The sequence below is a fragment of the Mastigoproctus giganteus genome, chromosome 13, assembly GCF_048544385.1.
Source record: "Mastigoproctus giganteus isolate SK-2022 chromosome 13, ASM4854438v1, whole genome shotgun sequence".
In the NCBI taxonomy this organism is placed as follows: Eukaryota; Metazoa; Arthropoda; class Arachnida; order Uropygi; family Thelyphonidae; genus Mastigoproctus; species Mastigoproctus giganteus.
In genome coordinates, this window is record NC_143587.1 from 86,819,543 (window position 1) to 86,839,501 (window position 19,959).

The following is a 19,959-nucleotide window of genomic DNA, read 5'->3' on the forward strand; positions in this document are numbered from 1 at the left end:
AATCCAAGACTGATAAAAGTAAGCCCTCAGCACCTCGGAAGCCGCCTTATGGACCCACCAAGCCAAAATAATGGCTAAATTCCTACAATGAAATTGTCGTGGATTCCGGCGAAATATAGATGACATCAAGGCCCTCCTGCAAAAGCACGAGCCAGTTTGCTTTTGCTTGCAGGAGACATACCTAAAGGCAAATGACGATCCCACGATGCATAACACCACATTTCGTAAGGTTAGAATTGCGGATGGCTCTGTACATGGGGGAGTGGCTATCCTTGTGGGTAACCAGACCCCAGTGCAGCCCTTACTAATTACAACTAACATAGAGGCTGTTGCAATTCGCCTTACGGTGGGATTTTTATTAACTGTGTGCTCTATCTATTTGCCACCTGGGACTGACATCTCCCAGGCAAACCTTGATGATCTTCTAACGCAGTTGCCTCCCCCTTTCTTACTTCTCCGGGATATGAATGGACATAACATCCTGTGGGGTAGTGCTAACATCAACGGAAGGGGGACGAGTCATTGAGCGTATGCTCAATGATAATGACCTTTCCCTTCTAAATACTGGAACGAACACCTTCTTCCACATGCCTACCCGTACTTTTTCTGCCATTGATCTCTCTATCTGCTCCCCTTCTCTACTCCCTTCACTCACCTGGGAAGTGGAGGAGAATCCATACGGAAGCGATCACTTCCCTGTGATAACCTTGTTACACAGTGGGAGACCATGTCTTCCCTTCAGGTTACCACAGTGGAAGATTGATCAGGCTGACTGGACTGCCTTCCAACATCAGGCACATTTTGATCTTAGCACAGTCAGTCAAGAGCCTATCAATGATGCAGTTAAGTACATCACAGAACATATTGTCCAAGCAGCTGCGAATGCTGTCCCAAAAACATCAGCCCGGTTTCCACCATTTCCCAAACCTTGGTGGAATTCACAATGCACAGCAGCCAAAAAGGCTCAAAACAAAGCGTGGGGGATATTTCGCCGATATCCTACCACGAACAACCTTATAGCCTTCAAACGTGCACGAGCCAAAGCACGCTACATCCGTCGTCAGAGTCAAAAGGAATCGTGGATCCGTTTTACATCATCTGTTAACCAGTCTACCAACTCTAAGGTAGTCTGGGATAAAATCCGGAAAATGAAGGGAAAATATACCTCCCACCCTTCTGCAATCCTAGATTATAATGGATGCGCTATTGCAGATCCAACTGCAATAGCCAATGCTCTTGGGGAAACATTCTCTAAGATCTCTGCAACATCTTCGTATTCCCCAGAGTTCCTGGTCCTTAAACATAAACTGGAAAGGCAAGCACTTAATTTTAAGACCAAGGGCCTCTATCCCTACAACGGGGCATTCACTATAGAGGAACTGAAAAGAGCCCTCGCTCTTTCCAAAGCAAGTGCTGTTGGGCTAGATGGCATCCATTATGAAATGATTAAACATCTTTCACCAAAATCTATGGATTGTCTGCTCCTTCTGTATAACAGAATCTTTACTGAGGGGCAGTTTCCGGATTCCTGGCGAAAGGCAATCGTTCTTGCCTTTCCTAAGCCAGGAAAGGATCCAAAAGTCACTACCAACTATCGTCCTATTGCTCTGACTAGCTGTCTGTGCAAAATCCTGGAGAGAATGGTCAATTCTCGTTTAATATGGTATTTAGAATCAAATGACCTTCTCTCCAGCATCCAATGCGGCTTCCGAAGGAACCGGTCCACTTTGGACCATCTTATTAGAATGGAAGCATCCATCCGGGATGCTTTCCTAAAACGGGAACACTTGGTGTCGGTGTTCTTTGACATGGAGAAAGCGTATGACACAACTTGGAGATTTGGCATTTTAAAAGACTTACATAGCCTAGGCCTAAGAGGGCATCTGCCCTTTTTTATTCAAAACTTTTTAGCCAATCGATCGTTCCAAGTTCGTGTGGGATCCTCACTCTCTCGCTCCTTTAGCCAAGAGGAGGGAGTACCACAAGGATCAGTATTAAGTGTCACGCTTTTTGCCATCAAAATAAATTCCATCACAGAACAACTTCCTCCAACTGTAAACAGTGCCCTCTATGTTGATGACTTTAGCATTTTTTGCCAGTCGTGCAACATGAGGGTTATTGAAAGACAACTGCAGAAAGCCATTGATAGTCTGAATTCCTGGGCACTTGCAAATGGCTTCAGGTTCTCGCCGGAGAAGACCGTTTGCGTACACTTTTGTCGCAAGCGTAATCTTCATCCTGAACCCGAATTAAGGCTCGGACAAAATGCTATTCCAGTAGCAGCAAACACAAAATTCTTGGGACTCATATTCGATAAAAAACTAACTTTTTTGGATCACATTCGTCAACTCCGCACCAAGTGCACACGTGGACTTAATATGCTCCGCTCGCTCTCCTCCTTATCTTGGGGTGCAGACCGATGCACCCTTCTACGGCTTTACCGTGCACTTGTGCGATCCAAATTAGATTATGGGTCCCAGGTATATTCCTCAGCCAGAGACAGTGTCCTGCGATGGCTGGACCCCGTCCATCATCAGGCCCTACGTATTGCTAGTGGAGCAATCTCCTGTCCAGAGCTTATACGTCGAAGCAAACGAACCACCGTTATCGCTTCGACGTAAGCAGTTGTCTTTAAAGTATGCTTTAAAACTGAAATCCCTGCCAGACCATCGTACGTGGCCATTCGTTTTTGAGCCACGATGGGAAAATTTATACAATACTCGTAAGACTGCCAATCGTCCTTTTGGTATTCGTTTCCAAGAGCTACTCAAAGAACTTAATATCAAGGTAGACAAGGTTGCCCAAACATCAAAGCAACCCTTTCCACCCTGGCATGCTCGTGTCCCGGCATGCGACTTGTCGCTTAGAAACTGGGGAAAGTCGGACACGCCATCATGTGTCTACCTGCAGCTTCATTCAGCACACCGAACTGAATATTCCGACTTCGCGCCAGTCTACACAGACGGTTCGAAGTCAGAATCATATGTGGGATCTGCTGCTGTCTTCACAGACAGCACTATATCAGAGCAGATTCCCTCTGATTGCAGCATATTTACTGCAGAGCTGCACGCTGTAGAGTTAGCCTTGGAACACATTAGTAAATGCCAATACCAACGGTTCATTTTATATTCCGACTCTCTTAGCATGTTACAGGCTTTAATATCTGTGAGGTATAATCCTCATCCAGTCCTGTCTAGCATTCAGCAGAAGATTCACGTTCTCCATGAACGCGAATATGTCATCCGCTTCTGCTGGATTCCCAGCCACATTGGGATTAGGGGAAATGATTTGGCTGACGCCGCAGCCAAATCAGCAATTCCCAATAATAACCGCTGCCTGTTAGTCCCCTATACAGACTACAGGCAAATAGTACATCAAAAGGTACATTCCCAATGGCAGGATTCGTGGAATAGACAGACTGCGAATAAATTATATCGTATAAAGCCTGTTATTGAACCGTGGCAGTCTAGTCTGCGCAGGAATCGTAAGGAGGAAGTTGTTCTTGCCCGGACCCGCATAGGACACAGTCATTTAACTCATTCGTTTTTGCTGAGGGCTGATGACCCTCCTATGTGTGAGTCCTGTGGTACTATTTTAACAATCAGACACATTTTAGTTGACTGTACCAGTTTTAGAAATGCTCGTTTTACCGCTTTTAACCATCTGACTGAGCCGTATACACTCAGTCAGATTTTATCCGACAATGACCATGTGTCTCCTATTTTTAATTTCCTAAAATCAGTAAACCTTTTTAATCATATTTAAAAAATATTATTTTAAGATTTTTTATTGTTACTTGTTTACTGATATTTGTCTGTTACAGTTATATACTTGTTTTTATAACCTGACGTAGTGACCTAATTCAGTAGGTCACTGAAAATTTTTTACTTTTTATGACCAGGTTTTGGCGCATTATAGCCATAGATGCTGATGCGCCAATAAAACTCAACCAAACAAACAATTTATAAAACTATCAGGCACTTAATGTTGATAATACCCCAGTTATGATAGACCTAAAAACTGTAATAGCAATGATATTAAAAGAGAAAATCAGTCACTTGGCAGTAACAGGCTGTCATCATCATCTGACATAATTTATGTTCTGAAATAGGAGCTGTGTGCCCTCCTCTGATTTAGTTGGTTTTTTTTTTTTTTTTTTGTTAGGAGCATTAGCAACTAAGGCCATATTGCTCCGGGAAATACGGTGGTCATTCCCTGACCTTTCCGCACCTTCCATATTTGGTGGTGACGGGCTCGAATCCCGGTCTAATCAAGAAGCATATGCTACGCACTGCTGCTCCTTCCCACCTGGCTACGGAGGCGCCTTGCCCTCCTCTGAAACTCTGATATTTAATGCTGTCAAAAAAGAAGTACTAACTGCTTCAGTTAATGTATGTCCAATGAAGTGAAAAAATATGTGTGTGTATAAAGTGTTTAACTAGATTAGTGGAACAGTGGCAACCTCTAACAAGTCTATTTAAAGACTTGGAAGTAGTAACAAAAACCATGTGAGCACTTTTCAAAGTTTCCAAGTTGAAACAAAAAAAAAAGTACAACAAGAAATCACTAATAAGGGGAACCAACTGATGTCAGTCTAAAGGCATGTGATTCATGATCTAAAAGAAGCCATGGTTCTGAACACAACTTTTTTGTGTTTGCAATTCATAAGCAATTCCAGACAGTCCAAGCAAGCTGTTAACTCTGAGCAGATTATCCTCACACCTGTGGAAAGCCTGTTCATATTCCCCTTTTCTGACTTGTAAAAAGCATTTTGGTTGTTTCTTTTAAATGTTAAGTCAATGTTTCAAAATTTAAACATAATTGGTCAATCATTTGTGTCTCATCAATTTGCTGAGGTCATCACTCCATAATATGTAGAAGAATATGATGTGTCAATTTTTTATACCAACAGTTTTTAAATCTGCTATTTCTATTTTGGAAGTTAATTACCATAGCAGAATAAACCAGAAAGATGATTCTGACTTTGTCATAGGCATTTCGTCTAACAAGGTTGTGGAGTGTCCAAAACAAGAGAAGATTGTTGAAATCTATGCTATTTCAGCGAGATTTCAATGATTGGCAATGTTTCATTTTCAAATTTGAAATTTCTTTGTGGGCAGGTTTCCAGCACTTCTTAGTATCAATGAAGATTAAGAAATAGATGAAGCAATAGATATTTTGCAGTATCAATTCTATCAAAATTAATGTGAGGAGCTACCGGAAGTTATTATGGAAGAAGGAAGAACTGATGTACAGTGGTCCTTGGTTGAGGGACTAAAAAATGCAGAAGGAAACTTGAAATATACAAGATTTCTCAAGTCTAATATAATATAAATATAAAATGGTTATGTTGCCAGTGAATTTTAATTTTCAAGTCCAAAGTGCAGATTTAAAAAAAAAAAATCTGCATTATTCCTAAAGTCACAGGTTGGTAGTTTCATTGAGACTTTGGGGATATAATGGGAAACCACTGAACAGTTGTACAGAGAGTTCTAGGGCTGCCAACTTTTAGAAATCAGGAACTACAGAATATTTAATGCAGTGTGGCTTTCAAGTAGAAGAAACTAGAAGGGTGGGAATTTAATGAAAATTTCAATATAAGCTTTAGTGAAAGTTAGGCCTAAAGATTAAGCTGCAAAAATTATATTGATAGGGTAATTTAAAAAAAAAAAAAAAAAACAGTTGAAATAATTTAATTGATGCCTCTTGCTTATAACATATATGGATAATAAAATTGTATCCGTGTAGGAAATTTTTTATAATATTTTTATATTATTGCTTGTCCACACACTGACAGTGAATACACATCTCACTTCAGTTTAATGCAAACGCCTTTGAAAAAAGGAAGCTCATGAATGAAACATTTCTGAATTTGGCTGCCTTAGAAATTGAATTTTACAATAGATTACGTACATTCTCTCTTCACAAGAAAGAATATGTCAAGCTGTCACCACATATACAAAGCAATTTCTATTAAATATACACCGATGAGCCAAAACATTATGACCACCTACCTAATATGATTGTTGGTCCTCCCCGTGCAGCCAAAACAATAATATAATAATATATATTATAATTAATAATAATAAATATATTATTTATTATTATTAAATAATATTAATAATAATAATAATATAACAATAATATTATATCCAGCGAGGCATGGATGCTACCCGATTTGTAAATGTGTCTTGTGGTATCTGGTACCAACACATAACCAGCAAATCCTTTAACTGCTGTCTGTCCATGGTTGAGACGCCACAGATCGGAGTTGCTGTTCCAACACAAACAACAGCTGCTCAATGGGATTGATGTCTGTGGAATTTGGAGGCCAGGGCAATACCTGGAAGTCTTCCTCACGTTCCACAAACCAGTCTCGAACAATCCAGGCAGTGTGGCATAGTTCATTATCCTGCTGAAAGACGGGCACCACCAGAGGGAAAGACCGTTGCCATGAAAGGGTGTACCTGGTCAGCAATGATATTTAGATAGGTGGTAGACATCAGAGTGCCCGGCACATGGATGACTGGACCCAGGGTATCCCAGCAGAACATCGCCCAAAGCATGACACCACCGTCACCAGCTTGTTTTCATCCCACGATGCATCCAGGCGCCATCACTTCTCCAGGTAAACGACACACACACATACCTGGCCGTCCACATGGTGCAACAGGAAACGTTATTCATCGGACCAGGCGTCCTTCTTCCAATCACTCAAGGTCCAGTTTTGATGCTCACGTGCCCATTGTAGGCACTTTTGCTCCACATGCCCATGCTAACCACAGTGAACTGTGGTTAGCATGGGCATGTGGAGCAGCCTGCGGCTACGCAGCACCATTTTCAGCAGGGTTCGATGTATTGTGTGTTGTGACACATTACTTCCATCACAGGCATTCCAATTACCTGCGAGTTGCCCTTCTGTTGCCACGTACCGTCTTTGGAGCCTTCGAGCATCAATGAGCCGTGGTCATCCAACACCTCGCCAGTGGTTCGTGGGTTTTTCTCTCCTTGGACCACTTTTGGTAGGTGCTAACCACAGCTGACCATGAGCACCCCACCAGCCGTACCATTTCGGATATGCTCTGACCCAGTCGTCTGGCCATTAAAATTTGTCTCCTGTCAATCTCGCTTAAGTCTGCTGCCTTTCCCATATGAAGAACAAGAGTAACACTGATTAACGGAGCTCAGTATCAGGTGGTTTTTATACCGTGTTCCGACCCGCACACGTGCCGTAGTTCACCTGCAATTGCTTCGATTTGCATAACGACTTGCTGGTCATAATGTTTTGGCTCATCAGTGTAGTTATTACTAGTGCATCTACTAACAAAATGAGGTACCACTTGATAGCTTGGCAGTTTAGTGATCAAATTATATCTTCTCAACCACCAAAATATCCCTTCTCCCACCCCCCTCCCACAATGTAGTGTCTGACCTGACATGAAGAAAATAATGCTAACAAAAAAAGAAATCAATCCTTGTACAAGCTGCACTTTTCCAATAGTATTTTTAAAAACACTTATTTAAGAGAATTAACTATTTACAAGTAAACATATCATGCAAAACCACCCCTCCCAACACTGCCACTGACCAAGAAAAGGAGAAATTCAAAGCTTATACATGTAATCTGCCTTAGTTTCTTTAACAATAATATTATATCCATGTTAGAAAATTTAATAATATTATTATATTATATTAGTTTATCCAATGCTAGTGTGGTTACACACCCAACTTCGGTTTAATACAAGCACATTTGAAAAGGGAAACTCATGAATTAAATATTTCTGAATTTGGCTACCTTAGAATGTAAATTTTACAACAGATTACATACATTCTCTCTTCACAAGAAAGAATATGTCACTAGTCTCATAAGTTTTTGTGATATTTATTTTTATTTAGGTCTAAACAATATCCCTAACTGTTATAAAATGATTAGTATCTTCTCTGGTTATATACCTGAATGCCTCTAATTTAAAATTTACAGTCAGTCCCACTGAAATAATTTTAGTGGGACTTGCTTACTCCTTGCCTGACCTTCCCACTCACACAAAAATCAAGGCATTTTTGTGTAGCCAGATTGCTGTCCAAGTAACATGCCTATCAACAGACCAACAGTCATGTTCTTCATACTTAATATTTGTCAACAACTTCTTCAAGTTAACGTATGTTTCTTTCAGATGCACAGAGTGAGCTACTGGAATTGACCTATATTTATTTCCATTGTAGAGCGCACACACCTTTGAGACTCCTCTTTGATAATGTGTCAATAAAAAGTCTGCTCTGTGTAGAATTGTAACTAATCCTTAAATAGTTCATTAAGCCATTTATATTACTCAGAAAAGTAGGGGACTAGTTCTCATTCTCTGTATCTGTACTATGAGAAAACCATCACATGTGCCAGATTTTTTTTACTTAAATTTTTTTGACCAAGGAGTTCTGCAGATTCCTTTGGTAGATTCAAATCTCTTACCAGATCATTGAGTTCATGCTGTAAAAATAGTTGAGGGCTGAACTCAATGTCTCCAGGCATGTAGACTTCAGTTTTATCTTCAGAAGCTTCACTTTCAGCATTCTCTTCTGCTACATTCTCTAATATAAGTGGAGGGCATGGAATCGGCAGGTTATCTCCACGTGTGACTGGTCTAATGGGATATACCGAATGTCCTTCTTATTCTTTGAATTGTACTCCTCTACATTAACCAAGCAAAAAGTAACAGTCATCACAGTGATTTGTAGGCTTCTTTTTACCATTTTTCCACAATCTCAATCGGACTACATAACTTCCACAAATATAACAAAATAAGTTCAAATTGTTCAAACACTTGCATGAAGAATTTTATCCACTTTTTAGCATAAGTTTTACATGATAACCTCAAAAATAAACGGAGCTCACACTGATAAACACTGCTGCATGGAGCTCTCAAGGTCAAGAAATAAATGACTGAAGGTAGTGTTACCAACATATGAAGATTTAGTTTTAAATTCCCACCATTTACTCCTAACTTAATAAATTCAATAATATCGGAGACGTGGTGTCACACAGATATAAGGAATGCCGAACTGGAATTTGAGGAGTACAATGTGCACAGAAAGGATAGACAGGATAGGAAGGGAGGAGGTGTTATGCTGTTAATTAAGAAAAACATAAAATCAAAAGAAGTGCATCCAGTTGATATAGATGAACAGTGCACTGTTGAGTCAGTTTGGTGTGACATGTGAAAGCAAAAATAAGAGTAGGAGTGTGTTATAGGCCTAATGACTTGAATGAGTACAATGAACAATTGTACAGAGAAATAGAGTGGGCTAGTAAATCGGAATGTCTTATAATGGGGGATTTTAACTTCCCAGATATTGACTGGAACTTGTGGGTTGGGCACTCACACACTAGTCAGACTTTTGTGGATTTATTGGATGATTGTTTTCTGCAGCAGCATGTTCGAGAGGCAACCAGAGAAAGTAATACTCTTGATCTAGTTATCAGCAGTGATCATTCATGTATTAGGAATTTGCAGATAAAAGAACCACTAGGTGGCAGTGATCACAGTGTACTGACGTGGGATTTACTTAAAGATTTAATTACCATCAGGGGTAAAGGAAAGGGTTTTTGCTTCCGTAAAGGCGAGTACAGTGGTCTCCAACAGTTTTTAAATTCTGTACAGTGGGATCAACTGACGATGTTACCAACAGTAAATTCTAAGTGGGAAGCATTCAAGGAATTAATCGTGGAAGCTACTAAAAGTTTAATACCTATTAAGAAATATTGTTCAAGGTTTAGGCCTAAATGGTTGTCAAATGAACTAATGAGACTCGTAACAGAGAAGAAAAATGCATTGGGATGCATATAAATTATCAAGCGACTCAAAAGCCTATGGCAGATATAAGTTAATCTGTAATCAGGTCACAAAGGAGTTTCGGCAGGCGAAGGCAGATTACGAGAAATCCTTGGCAAAAGATGCTAAGAAAAACAGCAAGGATTTCTTTTCTTATATAAACTCTAAAAGGAAGGGGACGAATCTGATTGGTCCACTTGACATCGATGGTTCGACTGTTGATGATCCTGCTCAGATAGCAAACAAACTGAATGAGTATTTTGCATCTACATTGACACGTGAGGAATTATTAAGGTTTGAAAATGGCAGAAGGTTATCAAATTGTAGCAGGATACTTAATGATTTTGTACTAACTGAGAACAAAGTGGAAGAGAAACTGTTGAAGTTAAATGTAAGAAAAGCACCTGGGGTGGATGGGATCTATCCAGTTATATTAAAGGAGGCGGCAAAGCAACTAAGCAAACCCTTAGCCATAATTATGAGAGCATCCTTGGACTCAGGGGAGGTTCCCACGGACTGGAGATGTGTAATTACAGACCAGTTAGTTTAACTTATGTTCCGGGTAAAATAATGGAGTCGCTGGTTAAAGATGCATTGCAGGATCATCTAGACAGGACTGCAGCAATAATTCAGACACAGCATGGGTTTGTTAAGGGAAAGTCTTGTCTGACAAATTTGATAGGATATTATGATGTGGTTACAAAGGAACTGGATGCAAAAAATAATTTTGATATCATATATTTGGATTTCGGGAAAGCTTTTGACACTGTTGCGCATGGAAGACTATTGTACAAATTGGAGCAGAATGGTATTAAGGGTAAGTTGCTACAATGGATAAAAGTGTGGTTGAGTGGGAGAAGACAGAGGATGGTAATCAATGGGTGCTGCTCTTCTTGGACTAATGTTATTAGTGGAGTCCCACAGGGTTCGGTGTTAGATCCGCTATTGTTTTGTATATTTATCAGTGATATTGATGAAGGTATATCAGGCTTAATGTCGAAGTTTGCAGATGATACAAAGGTTGGCAGGGTTGTTAATGACAGTAATGTCAGTGTGCTACTGCAACAGGATCTAGATAATTTGGGCAGATGGGCTAAGAAGTGGCAACTGAAGTTTAACCTTGGCAAATGCAAAGTACTGCATATGGGTAGAAGTAACCCCAGAGAAACGTACCAACTGTGTGGTACTACACTTAAGGTGGTAGAAAATGAAAAAGACCTAGGAGTAATTGTGCAGACAGATATGAAGTTTTCTGCGCACTGCAGACAGGCTGCCAGGGCAGGTCATGGGGTTTTGTCAATGATATATAGGAATTTTGCTAGCAGGGAAAAGGAGGTGATTATCCCTCTGTATAAGGCAATGGTCAGGCCATGCCTTGAGTACTGCGTACAGGTCTGGAGGCCTCATTTTAGGAAAGATGTAGATTTACTTGAGCGTGTACAGAGAAGGGCAACAAGATTGGTGAGGGGAATGAAGGGATCCTCTTATCAAGAGAGTCTTAAGTTCTGCAAATTGCAGTGGCTGGAGACTAGGCACCTGCGCGGTGATCTGATTGAGGTGTATAAGGCCTTGAATGGGTTCAGCACGCTGAATTCTGATGGGATCCTTCAACTTGTTCAGATTACGAACCTAAGGGGGCATACATTCAAATTACGAAAGGACAGATGTAGAATAGATGTGTGGAAATTTGCCTTTAGCCAGCGGGTGGTTAATTGCTGGAACAAACTTCCATCTGTCGTTGTGGAAGTTGATAGGTTGAATAAATTTAAGGAGGAACTGGACAGGCATTTTGAGGGAATGGTGTGATTTTTTTTTTTTTGGCTGATGCTGCATAAACTCATACATTTGCTTTCTTGCATCACATGCCACTACTACTACTACTACTACAACTTATGACATTAATTTAAGTGACTTGTAAAAAAATGCTATGTGATAGAAAAAAAAATTAATAACATTTCTGAAATCAGTATAAAAAAACCAAATTAAAACTCGTTATTAGTTTACAAACATGGAAAACCATGTTTTCTAACATGCTGGTGTGTAAATGTTATCTAGTACATCCCTTAGGGCATTCTACTGTGTGGGAGTAACCCATCTGTTATAGTCAATATCGGAAAAGTCAGAATCCCCCATTAATAAGACATTTTGATATACTGGCCTGTTCCATTTATCTCTATAGTAGTTATAGTCATCACTTGTCCGTCTAACTATATCATATTTCCTATAATCGTTTTTGTTTTCCCAGTGCTTATATCACACCAAACTGACTCATCGTTACATTGATTACCCACTTCAACTGGGTGCACTGCCTTAAATTCTGTATGCTCCTTAACCAAGAGCATAACCTCCCCTCTTATCTGTCTTTTCTGTACAAATTTTGCTTGCCATTTTCAAATTCAGCAACCCTATGTCCGAATGGCACCATTTTAATTATAATTGAATAGATTGTCAGTCCGAAAGTGTGTTATTTATTTTTATCTTCAGTAGTTTTTCTCTTGGTTATCACAGTTAGAATTGCTCCACCCCGAAAAACTACATCTTCACATGTGATCACCCAACTTTTTTTTTTTAAACTCTTATTTAATAATACTACATTCCATGAACTTCTGAAATGTTTTCTTTGTTATTGCAATAGTGTTCTTAAAAATTACTTGGTAATTAAATTGGTCACACAGACTGATTTTCACACTTCAAATTTTGATTTTGAAATTTAATTAATGAATATTTCCCTATCAGTGCTGTACATGCTGTAAACAAAAATTATAATTAAAATAATAGTAAATGCAGTAATTAAGGTACAAAATTAAAAACAAAATTAAGAGGCCTAATATACTGCCAACTTCTTTACATATCTGATTTTAATACCTTATAATGCAGTTGCATGTGGGAGTTCTGAATTAAAACATTCATATATATTTATACATGTATGGGTGTTTTTTTTTTTTTTTTTCCCTTTTTGGTTAATTGTATTATACACATTTAAAAAAATATCAATTTTGTAGTGGCGGTATGTGTTGGTTGTTTTTTTAGCCCATTCAAGTCTTCTCTATGCTTTGTTAAAATAAAATTTCTTATTAAAGTTATTTCCCTTTTTTTTTTTTTTTGTATAATTTTCTTTTTCACCTTAACTGATTATTTTTGGTAAACACTGCACTTCATCTCTTGATAATTATGTGGTAGTGATTAGAGGAAAGTTCTTCTGGCAGCTAAGTACAGTTAAAAGTGCAGTGTCATCTTACTTGAATTGAACAGCTAACATACACAAGTGATTGTGTAATGCAAAATGTATTTGGGTTAAAAAGATAACATTACTTTGCATAATTTAGTTACATAATAAGCTATAATATGATTAGATGAGTTGAATAACATGTGCTAAAATAATGATATTTATCTCATCTTTCTCAGCTGAAATATGCCCCTCTATTGATTTTGGAGATGACAGTGAGGAATCAGAACAGACACAAATTAACAAAGATGATGGATTGGGTCCTATTCAGGAAGTTGATGGTTGGTATTTGTTCCATAACTGGAATTTCAATTTGTTATGCATCTGTAACTGGTATATTTAAATTTCATGTCATTATTGATTCTTCTATCAGGAAAGTTGTTCAAAAAACATTTTTATTCATTTTATTATAAAAAAATTTAGTTCCATCTTTTTAAATCTATCTTTTTACAAAATAATCTTCTCCTCTGTAAAACTAGTGAACCTTAATAAGGGGGTGAAAAAGTTATTTTTGCCCTTCCCTCATCTAGACAATCTTTTTGAAGGAGAAAAAAGTCAGTCAGGGGAGCTTAAAGTTGGAATGTGAGAGGAATATCATGGAATATGGTGTGTGTGTGTGTATATATATATATATATATATATTCCACCTCATTTAATGAGGATTATAATGAGGAATATAATCCCTCATTTAATACTGTTACATTTGGGGTGTACTGCAGCTTCTAATTCCCCTCATACTGTCAATGGAACTTTTGGATTTTACATTGTGAGATATATTAATGCTAAGCAGCCATTATGACAGTGAACTTTCGGAAATCCCATTCATAGAGTGTATGCCGAGCATACGTAAAATAACTGACAACTGTTACCTAGTGTCTTACTTTAAAAGAAAACCAGCTGCACAAAAGTACACTTCTGCATACCAGCCATTATAAAAATAATAATAATAGAAAATGGCAAAACACTGTTTTATTCTAGTAGGTATTCCCCAGTTACATAATTAGTGCATTCCTGAAAATTGGATTTTGAAATTGTCATGTAAGTCAAAATGTCAAAAATTTTAGATATAAAAATAAATAAGGCTGAGGGGCTATATCTGAAAAGTCTTTGGCTAAGTACACAAAAAACAAGATCAAAGAATCCTTTGCTTATGTGAATATTGGAAGAACCGTGTAGTTCACTCGATATCACTGGTAACATTATTGATGATCCAGAACAGGTTGTGATTCTTTAACTACATTGCAGGTTATGTCATCAGTGATACATCATTGGTGACACAGCCTGCATAGTCTTAACCCAGGGCCTGTGTTTAGCAAATGCAACATTCTCTTCGGGAATTGAAATTTGCCACCACTTTTGGTGGATTTCAAACCTCATTGGGATCAGAAGCAATGACATGGCTGATTCTGCAGCCACTCCCCTGAATAACCATCAGCTGTCAGACCCCTATACAGACTACAGTCAAATAATTCACACCAGATTATACTGAAAGGATAGAATTCGTGGGATACCTGGTTCCTGGGCAATGCAACACTGTCACCCCTCTTACTAGTGGACAAACCCACCACTTGGCAGGTATATAGATACACTGCATTCACGTAGACGGTAATTCAATGTCAGTATGGATAATCATCGTGAGTTAACCGACTTTGAAATTGGGATGATAGTGTGTGCCTGACACATGGGTCACTCTGTGGTGGAGGTGGTACAGAAAATGTGCTATCCCCATTCAAAAGCACCAAGAGTTAATTGTGAATATGCCATTTCCGTGAAAGGAGTGAAGGTGGAGTTGGGTATCTGGCCCATAAAGATTTAAAAAACAACATTTTGGAATTCAAAAGTACATCACCAAGGGTGTCAAGACTAATACTCAAGATTTCTAAGCGGTACAAGCTAAAGGTTATAGTGATTTATGCACCAACATCGAGCCATGATGATGAAGAGGTTGAAGAAATGTACACCAAAATTGAGAGTCTTCTAGATGAGCAGAAAACCCACTACACTATTATTATAGGGGACTTCAATGCTAAGGTTGGAAAAATACAAAACAGCGCAGAAAGGAGAACTATAGGAAATTTTGGTGAAAGAAATGAAAGAGGTGAAAGACTTGTGGAATTTGCAGAATCTCAAGGACTGTCAGTAATGAACACTTTTTTCAAGAAAAGGGTGAACAGAAAGAGGACATGGAAGAGTCCAAATGGATTAACTACTAATGGATCGACTTCATCCTCACTAACAGAAGATATATTGTGAATGATGTTACCGTCCTGAATAAGGTAAATGTTGGATGTGATCACAGAATGGTAAGATGTACACTTGATATAGATGTAGGAAAGGAAAGGAAAAAACTGACTTGAGTAAATAATACAAAGATCTTTGAGATAACAGAAGAGGAGAAAAGGCAGTATGTACTGGAACTTAAGAACAAGTTCAAGCTTCTGCAGACTGCTCAGGACCAAGATATCGACAAGGAATATTACAACTTTTTGAAAGTGATAAAGTCCAAGAAACCTATAGGGAAAAAGAAATCCAAAGAAGAAAAAATTCGTCAAGAAACACTTGTCATGATGAACCGAAGACGACAAATGAAAAGCAAGAAAAACACTGACAGGGAGAAAATTGAGTATACTGAGTTATGTAAAGCCATTAGAAAGAGACACAGAGAGGACATAAGAAGATTTAACACAAGAAAAGTAGAACAAGCATTAAGCGAAAACAAAGGATTTAAATCAGCAGCCATGAGCAGTAATACAGAAAGACAAATGATACTGAAACTGAAGAATAGCAATGGTGTACTTATAAACAGCAGAGAAGGCATAATTCAAATAGCAGAAGACTACTATAGAGAATTATACAAGGAGCAGAGGAATGATGCCAGCAGTGAGGAAGATGGTTTGCAAAGTACCAACACATACGACATACCTGATATTCTTCCTGATGAGGTAGAACATGCATTGAAGAAAATGAAGAATCAGAAAATGAAGAAGCCCCGGGGGAAGATGAAGTTACTGTAGAGTTGTTAAAATTGGGAGGAAGGGACATAACACAAAAACTGGCAAGGCTCTTCACAAAGTGCATTAGAAAAGGTGTGACGCCTAAGCAGTGGAATAATGCAATCATAGTTTTGCTGCATAAGAAAGGAGATAAATCAGAAATTGGAAATTATAGACCAATTAGCTTGTTATCCCACATCTACAAGTTGTTCACAAGGGTCATTACTAAAACATTAGAAAGAATACTGATGAGAATGATCCGAAAGTGCAAGCTGGCTTTAGAACAGGATTCTCAACTATGGATCACCTTCACGTAATATCACAGCTAATGGAGAAAGCAAATGAATATAAAACACCATTATGCCTGGCATTTGTGGATTATGAAAAGGCATTTGACTCCATACAGCATAAGGCAATGTTTCGGTCACTGCAAAGACAAGGCATAGATACCCCACATATTATGATTTTGGAGAAAATATATGAGAGTGCTACCTCCTTTATTAGACTAGACAAAGAGAGTAGGAAATTTAAAATCGAGAAAGGAGTTCGACAAGGAGACACAATATCTCCGAAGCTGTTTACTGCCCTTGAGGAAGCTTTCAGAAAGGAGTCAATGTGAACGGAGAGTACCTAAACCATTTACGATTTGCAGATGACATTGTGGTCATAAGCCACGATCCCAAAGAATTAAGAGGAAAATCTGAATCAGTTATGCACAGTTAGTAAGGATTTTGGACTAAAGATGAATACGGCTAAAACAAAAGTAATGATAAACAAGTATGCCACAGAAAGGGAAATAATGATTGAAGGAGCAGTAATTGAAAAGGTGGAGTCATATACTTATCTGGGACAAGTTGTTAGCTGTAATAATGATAAATGGCTGGTAGTGAAGAGAAGAATAAATTTTGGATGGATAGCATTCAGGAAATATAGTCATATACTGAAGAGCAATATCCCAGTTTGTCTGAAATGTAAAATAATGAACCAATGTATACTCCCCACCATGACTTATGGAAGTGAAACTTGGGCACTCGCCAAAAGAATGGAAGAGAAGTTGAGAACTACACAGCGAAGAATGGAACGAATTATATTGGGAACCAGACTGTTAGATAAGAAGAGAAACACATGGATTAGGCAGCAAACTCAAGTAAAGGACATTCTTATCAAAATTAAAGAACTAAAATGGTCTTGGGCAGGACACACAGCTCGGAGACATGATGATATGATGACTAAGAAAATAACAGAATGGTACCCAAGAGGAGCTAGAAGAAAACCTGGATAGATGAAATTCATCAGTTTGTGGGTAGTAAATGGATGGCCAGTGCTCAAAACAAAAGGAACTGGAAAGTTGCTGGAGAGGCCTTCATCCTGCAGTGGATTGAAAATGGCTGATAATGATGATGATGCCATTTCCGGAATATCTCATCTCATTGTGGACAGCTCTGTGGGCGGAGAAAGGTGGTGGATGAACGTGGCCATCGATGTCTGTCTTGCATTGTTTCAGCCAAACGGAGAGCGACAGTGGCACAAATCACCACCAACTTCAACAAGAGATGTTCCAGAAATGTCTCCACCAAGACCATCAGGCGATCATTAGTTACAGTAGGTTATGGGAGCTGCCAACCCACCAGAGCCCATTGCTAACACCAAAACACAGGACTACATCTCAACTGTCCAATTGCTTTGTTGGCTGACTGGTTGGAGACATTGTTCTCCTCCTCCAGTCTTGCTATTATTTTTCTTTTCTACTGCCAGTTGTCATGGAAATGTATAGTTTTAGCTTTTGTTCAGCCCTGCAGGTTGAATTGTTTTTTAATGCCTAACTATGCATTATTGTTAATAAAATACTGCGTGTCTTGTTATTTGAGACAGTTTTGTTTTTCACAGCTTGTGTAGCAGCTTTGCACTTGCTGGTTATGTACATATATATATATAGATCAAATTACTTTGTGCAGAGACATTTTCTCTGAATATTCATTAATTATTGTTTAATACTTAACTTATTATTTTGATTTTGATTTGTTATACTTAGATTTAAATGTAGAATTGCTTTTGATTCGGTTAACTAATTTATTTGTACAGTATTTATTGGTTTTGTCTTTGGCATATCTTTGCCTTGGGTGAGTTCTGTTTGTTGGATTATTGTTGCTTGTAATTAATTGTCTCTTTGTGTTTTGTATATATGTTTTTGCATTTCTTCTGGTTGACTATTTTTGTTAATTTCTTGGTTGACTGGTTTTTCAGCTAAGATTTTAATTACTTATTTTGTAAATATTGTATATTTTTACTCTGCTTATGCAGTGTAATTTGTCAGTATGTTTACTGCTATGTTTCATATCGGTGACATAAGTATTTATTATTTATCTTAATATATTCTTTTAAGTGGCTATCTAATAGCCGCTTGTTCATTACCTATGTTCTTTCCTTGAGACTTTTCTTTCTCCCCCTTGTCGGTGCAGATTGGGCTTCCTTCCCTGCTAGGGGAATCTTTCTTTCAAAATTACAAGCCTTCGGGCTTCAAAATTTTACTTCTTCAAGCGCTCTCGCTTGTTAGATTTTCCAACTAGTGTTTTCCTATTTCTTCTTTTTCCTGAGAGAGTGTTTTGCTCTCTTTTCTTCTTCTACTTTCTTCTCTCACACTTTCTCCTCCCTATTCCTTATTTATTATAACCGGGATTCCACTTGTTGGAATCCATAAACCTCTGTCTTTGATTTTTTTATATCATCACTGGCATAGTTCCTGGAGTGCCTCCACGTGGCTAGGACGGGAGTTGGGACGCAGGTAGCTTGCTCCCTGCCTCCTGGCTGCTAAGACTCCAGGGCCGGCAAACAACCATTACAACACACACACACACTTGCCGGCTATAAATAACCTACAGATGCTACAGCAGTATATAGGGGTAACCCTGGAGGCCACAATCAGTGCAAGAATACCTTATCCCCTTGGGCAAAATAATATCATCACTGGCATTGGATGATTGGAGACGGGGGTCTCCTGGTCTGATGAGTCCTGTTTCCAGTTATTTCGAGCAGACAGGAGGATGCATGTCTGGTGGAAACCGCACGAAGCTGTGCACCCATCATGTCAACAAAAAAACTATTCAGGCAGGTCAGTAATGTTCTGGGGTGTGTTCAACTGGCATGCGTTGGGTACGTCTAGATGCATCTCTGAATGGTACAGGTTACGTGTCCATCCTTGCAGACCATCTGCATCCCTTCATGGTCATTGTGCACCCACGCAGGGCGATGGACTCTTCCAGCAGGACAAACGTTCCTCCCACAGAGCCACGGTAACTAGAACATGGTTCGAAGAGCATTTCGCAGATTTTACCACCGTGGAATGACCTCTCCGTTCACCAGACATGAACCCAGTGGAGCACCTCTGGGATGCTGTGGAAAGGTCCATTCGAGCTTTGGATCCTCCGCCCAGGAATGCGACGGAATTATGGACAGCAGTGCAGCCAGCATGGATGGAAATACCCATGGCACGCTTTCATGAACTAGTTGACTAATGCCTCGCCGTGTGACTGCCATTATTCAGGCGAAAGGTGGGTCTACCTGTTACTAGGTAGGTATCCCATGATTTCTGTCTGCTCAATTCCCAGTGGCAAGACTCTTGTCATTAACAGACTTCAAACAAACTAAACCAGATTAAGCCTATTATTAAGCAGTGACAATTGAATACAGTCAGCTTAGAATTTGAGGAGAGGAGGTCGTTCTTGCTTGGCTCCACCTAAGACATAGCTATGTGTACTACGTCATTCTTACAGTGGTTCATGTTTTAAAAGCTTGTCCTTGATTTATTTGTGCGCTACATTTACATTTTACTGCTTTAGCCATCCAACCGTGTCCTGTACACTCAGACAGATTTTAGCTAACAGTGATAATAATTCTGACATTTTTGAATGTTCTC

The 19,959-nt window shown here is 38.9% G+C and overlaps 1 protein-coding gene across 5 annotated transcripts in view; it reads left to right on the plus strand.

Annotated features, from left to right (window-relative positions):
- Upf2 (UPF2 regulator of nonsense mediated mRNA decay) overlaps positions 1-19,959 on the plus strand; it is a 695,457-nt gene that overhangs the window by 491,458 nt on the left and 184,040 nt on the right. For all 5 annotated transcript variants that reach the window (XR_016547840.1, XR_016547841.1, XM_090387842.1 and 2 more), the window contains exon 33: positions 13,233-13,334. Coding sequence is in view for 3 of the 5 variants with exons in the window: in XM_090387842.1 (XP_090243968.1) it covers positions 13,233-13,334 (102 nt within the window). In the remaining 2 variants the exon portion in view is untranslated. The remainder of the gene's footprint in view (positions 1-13,232; positions 13,335-19,959) is intronic.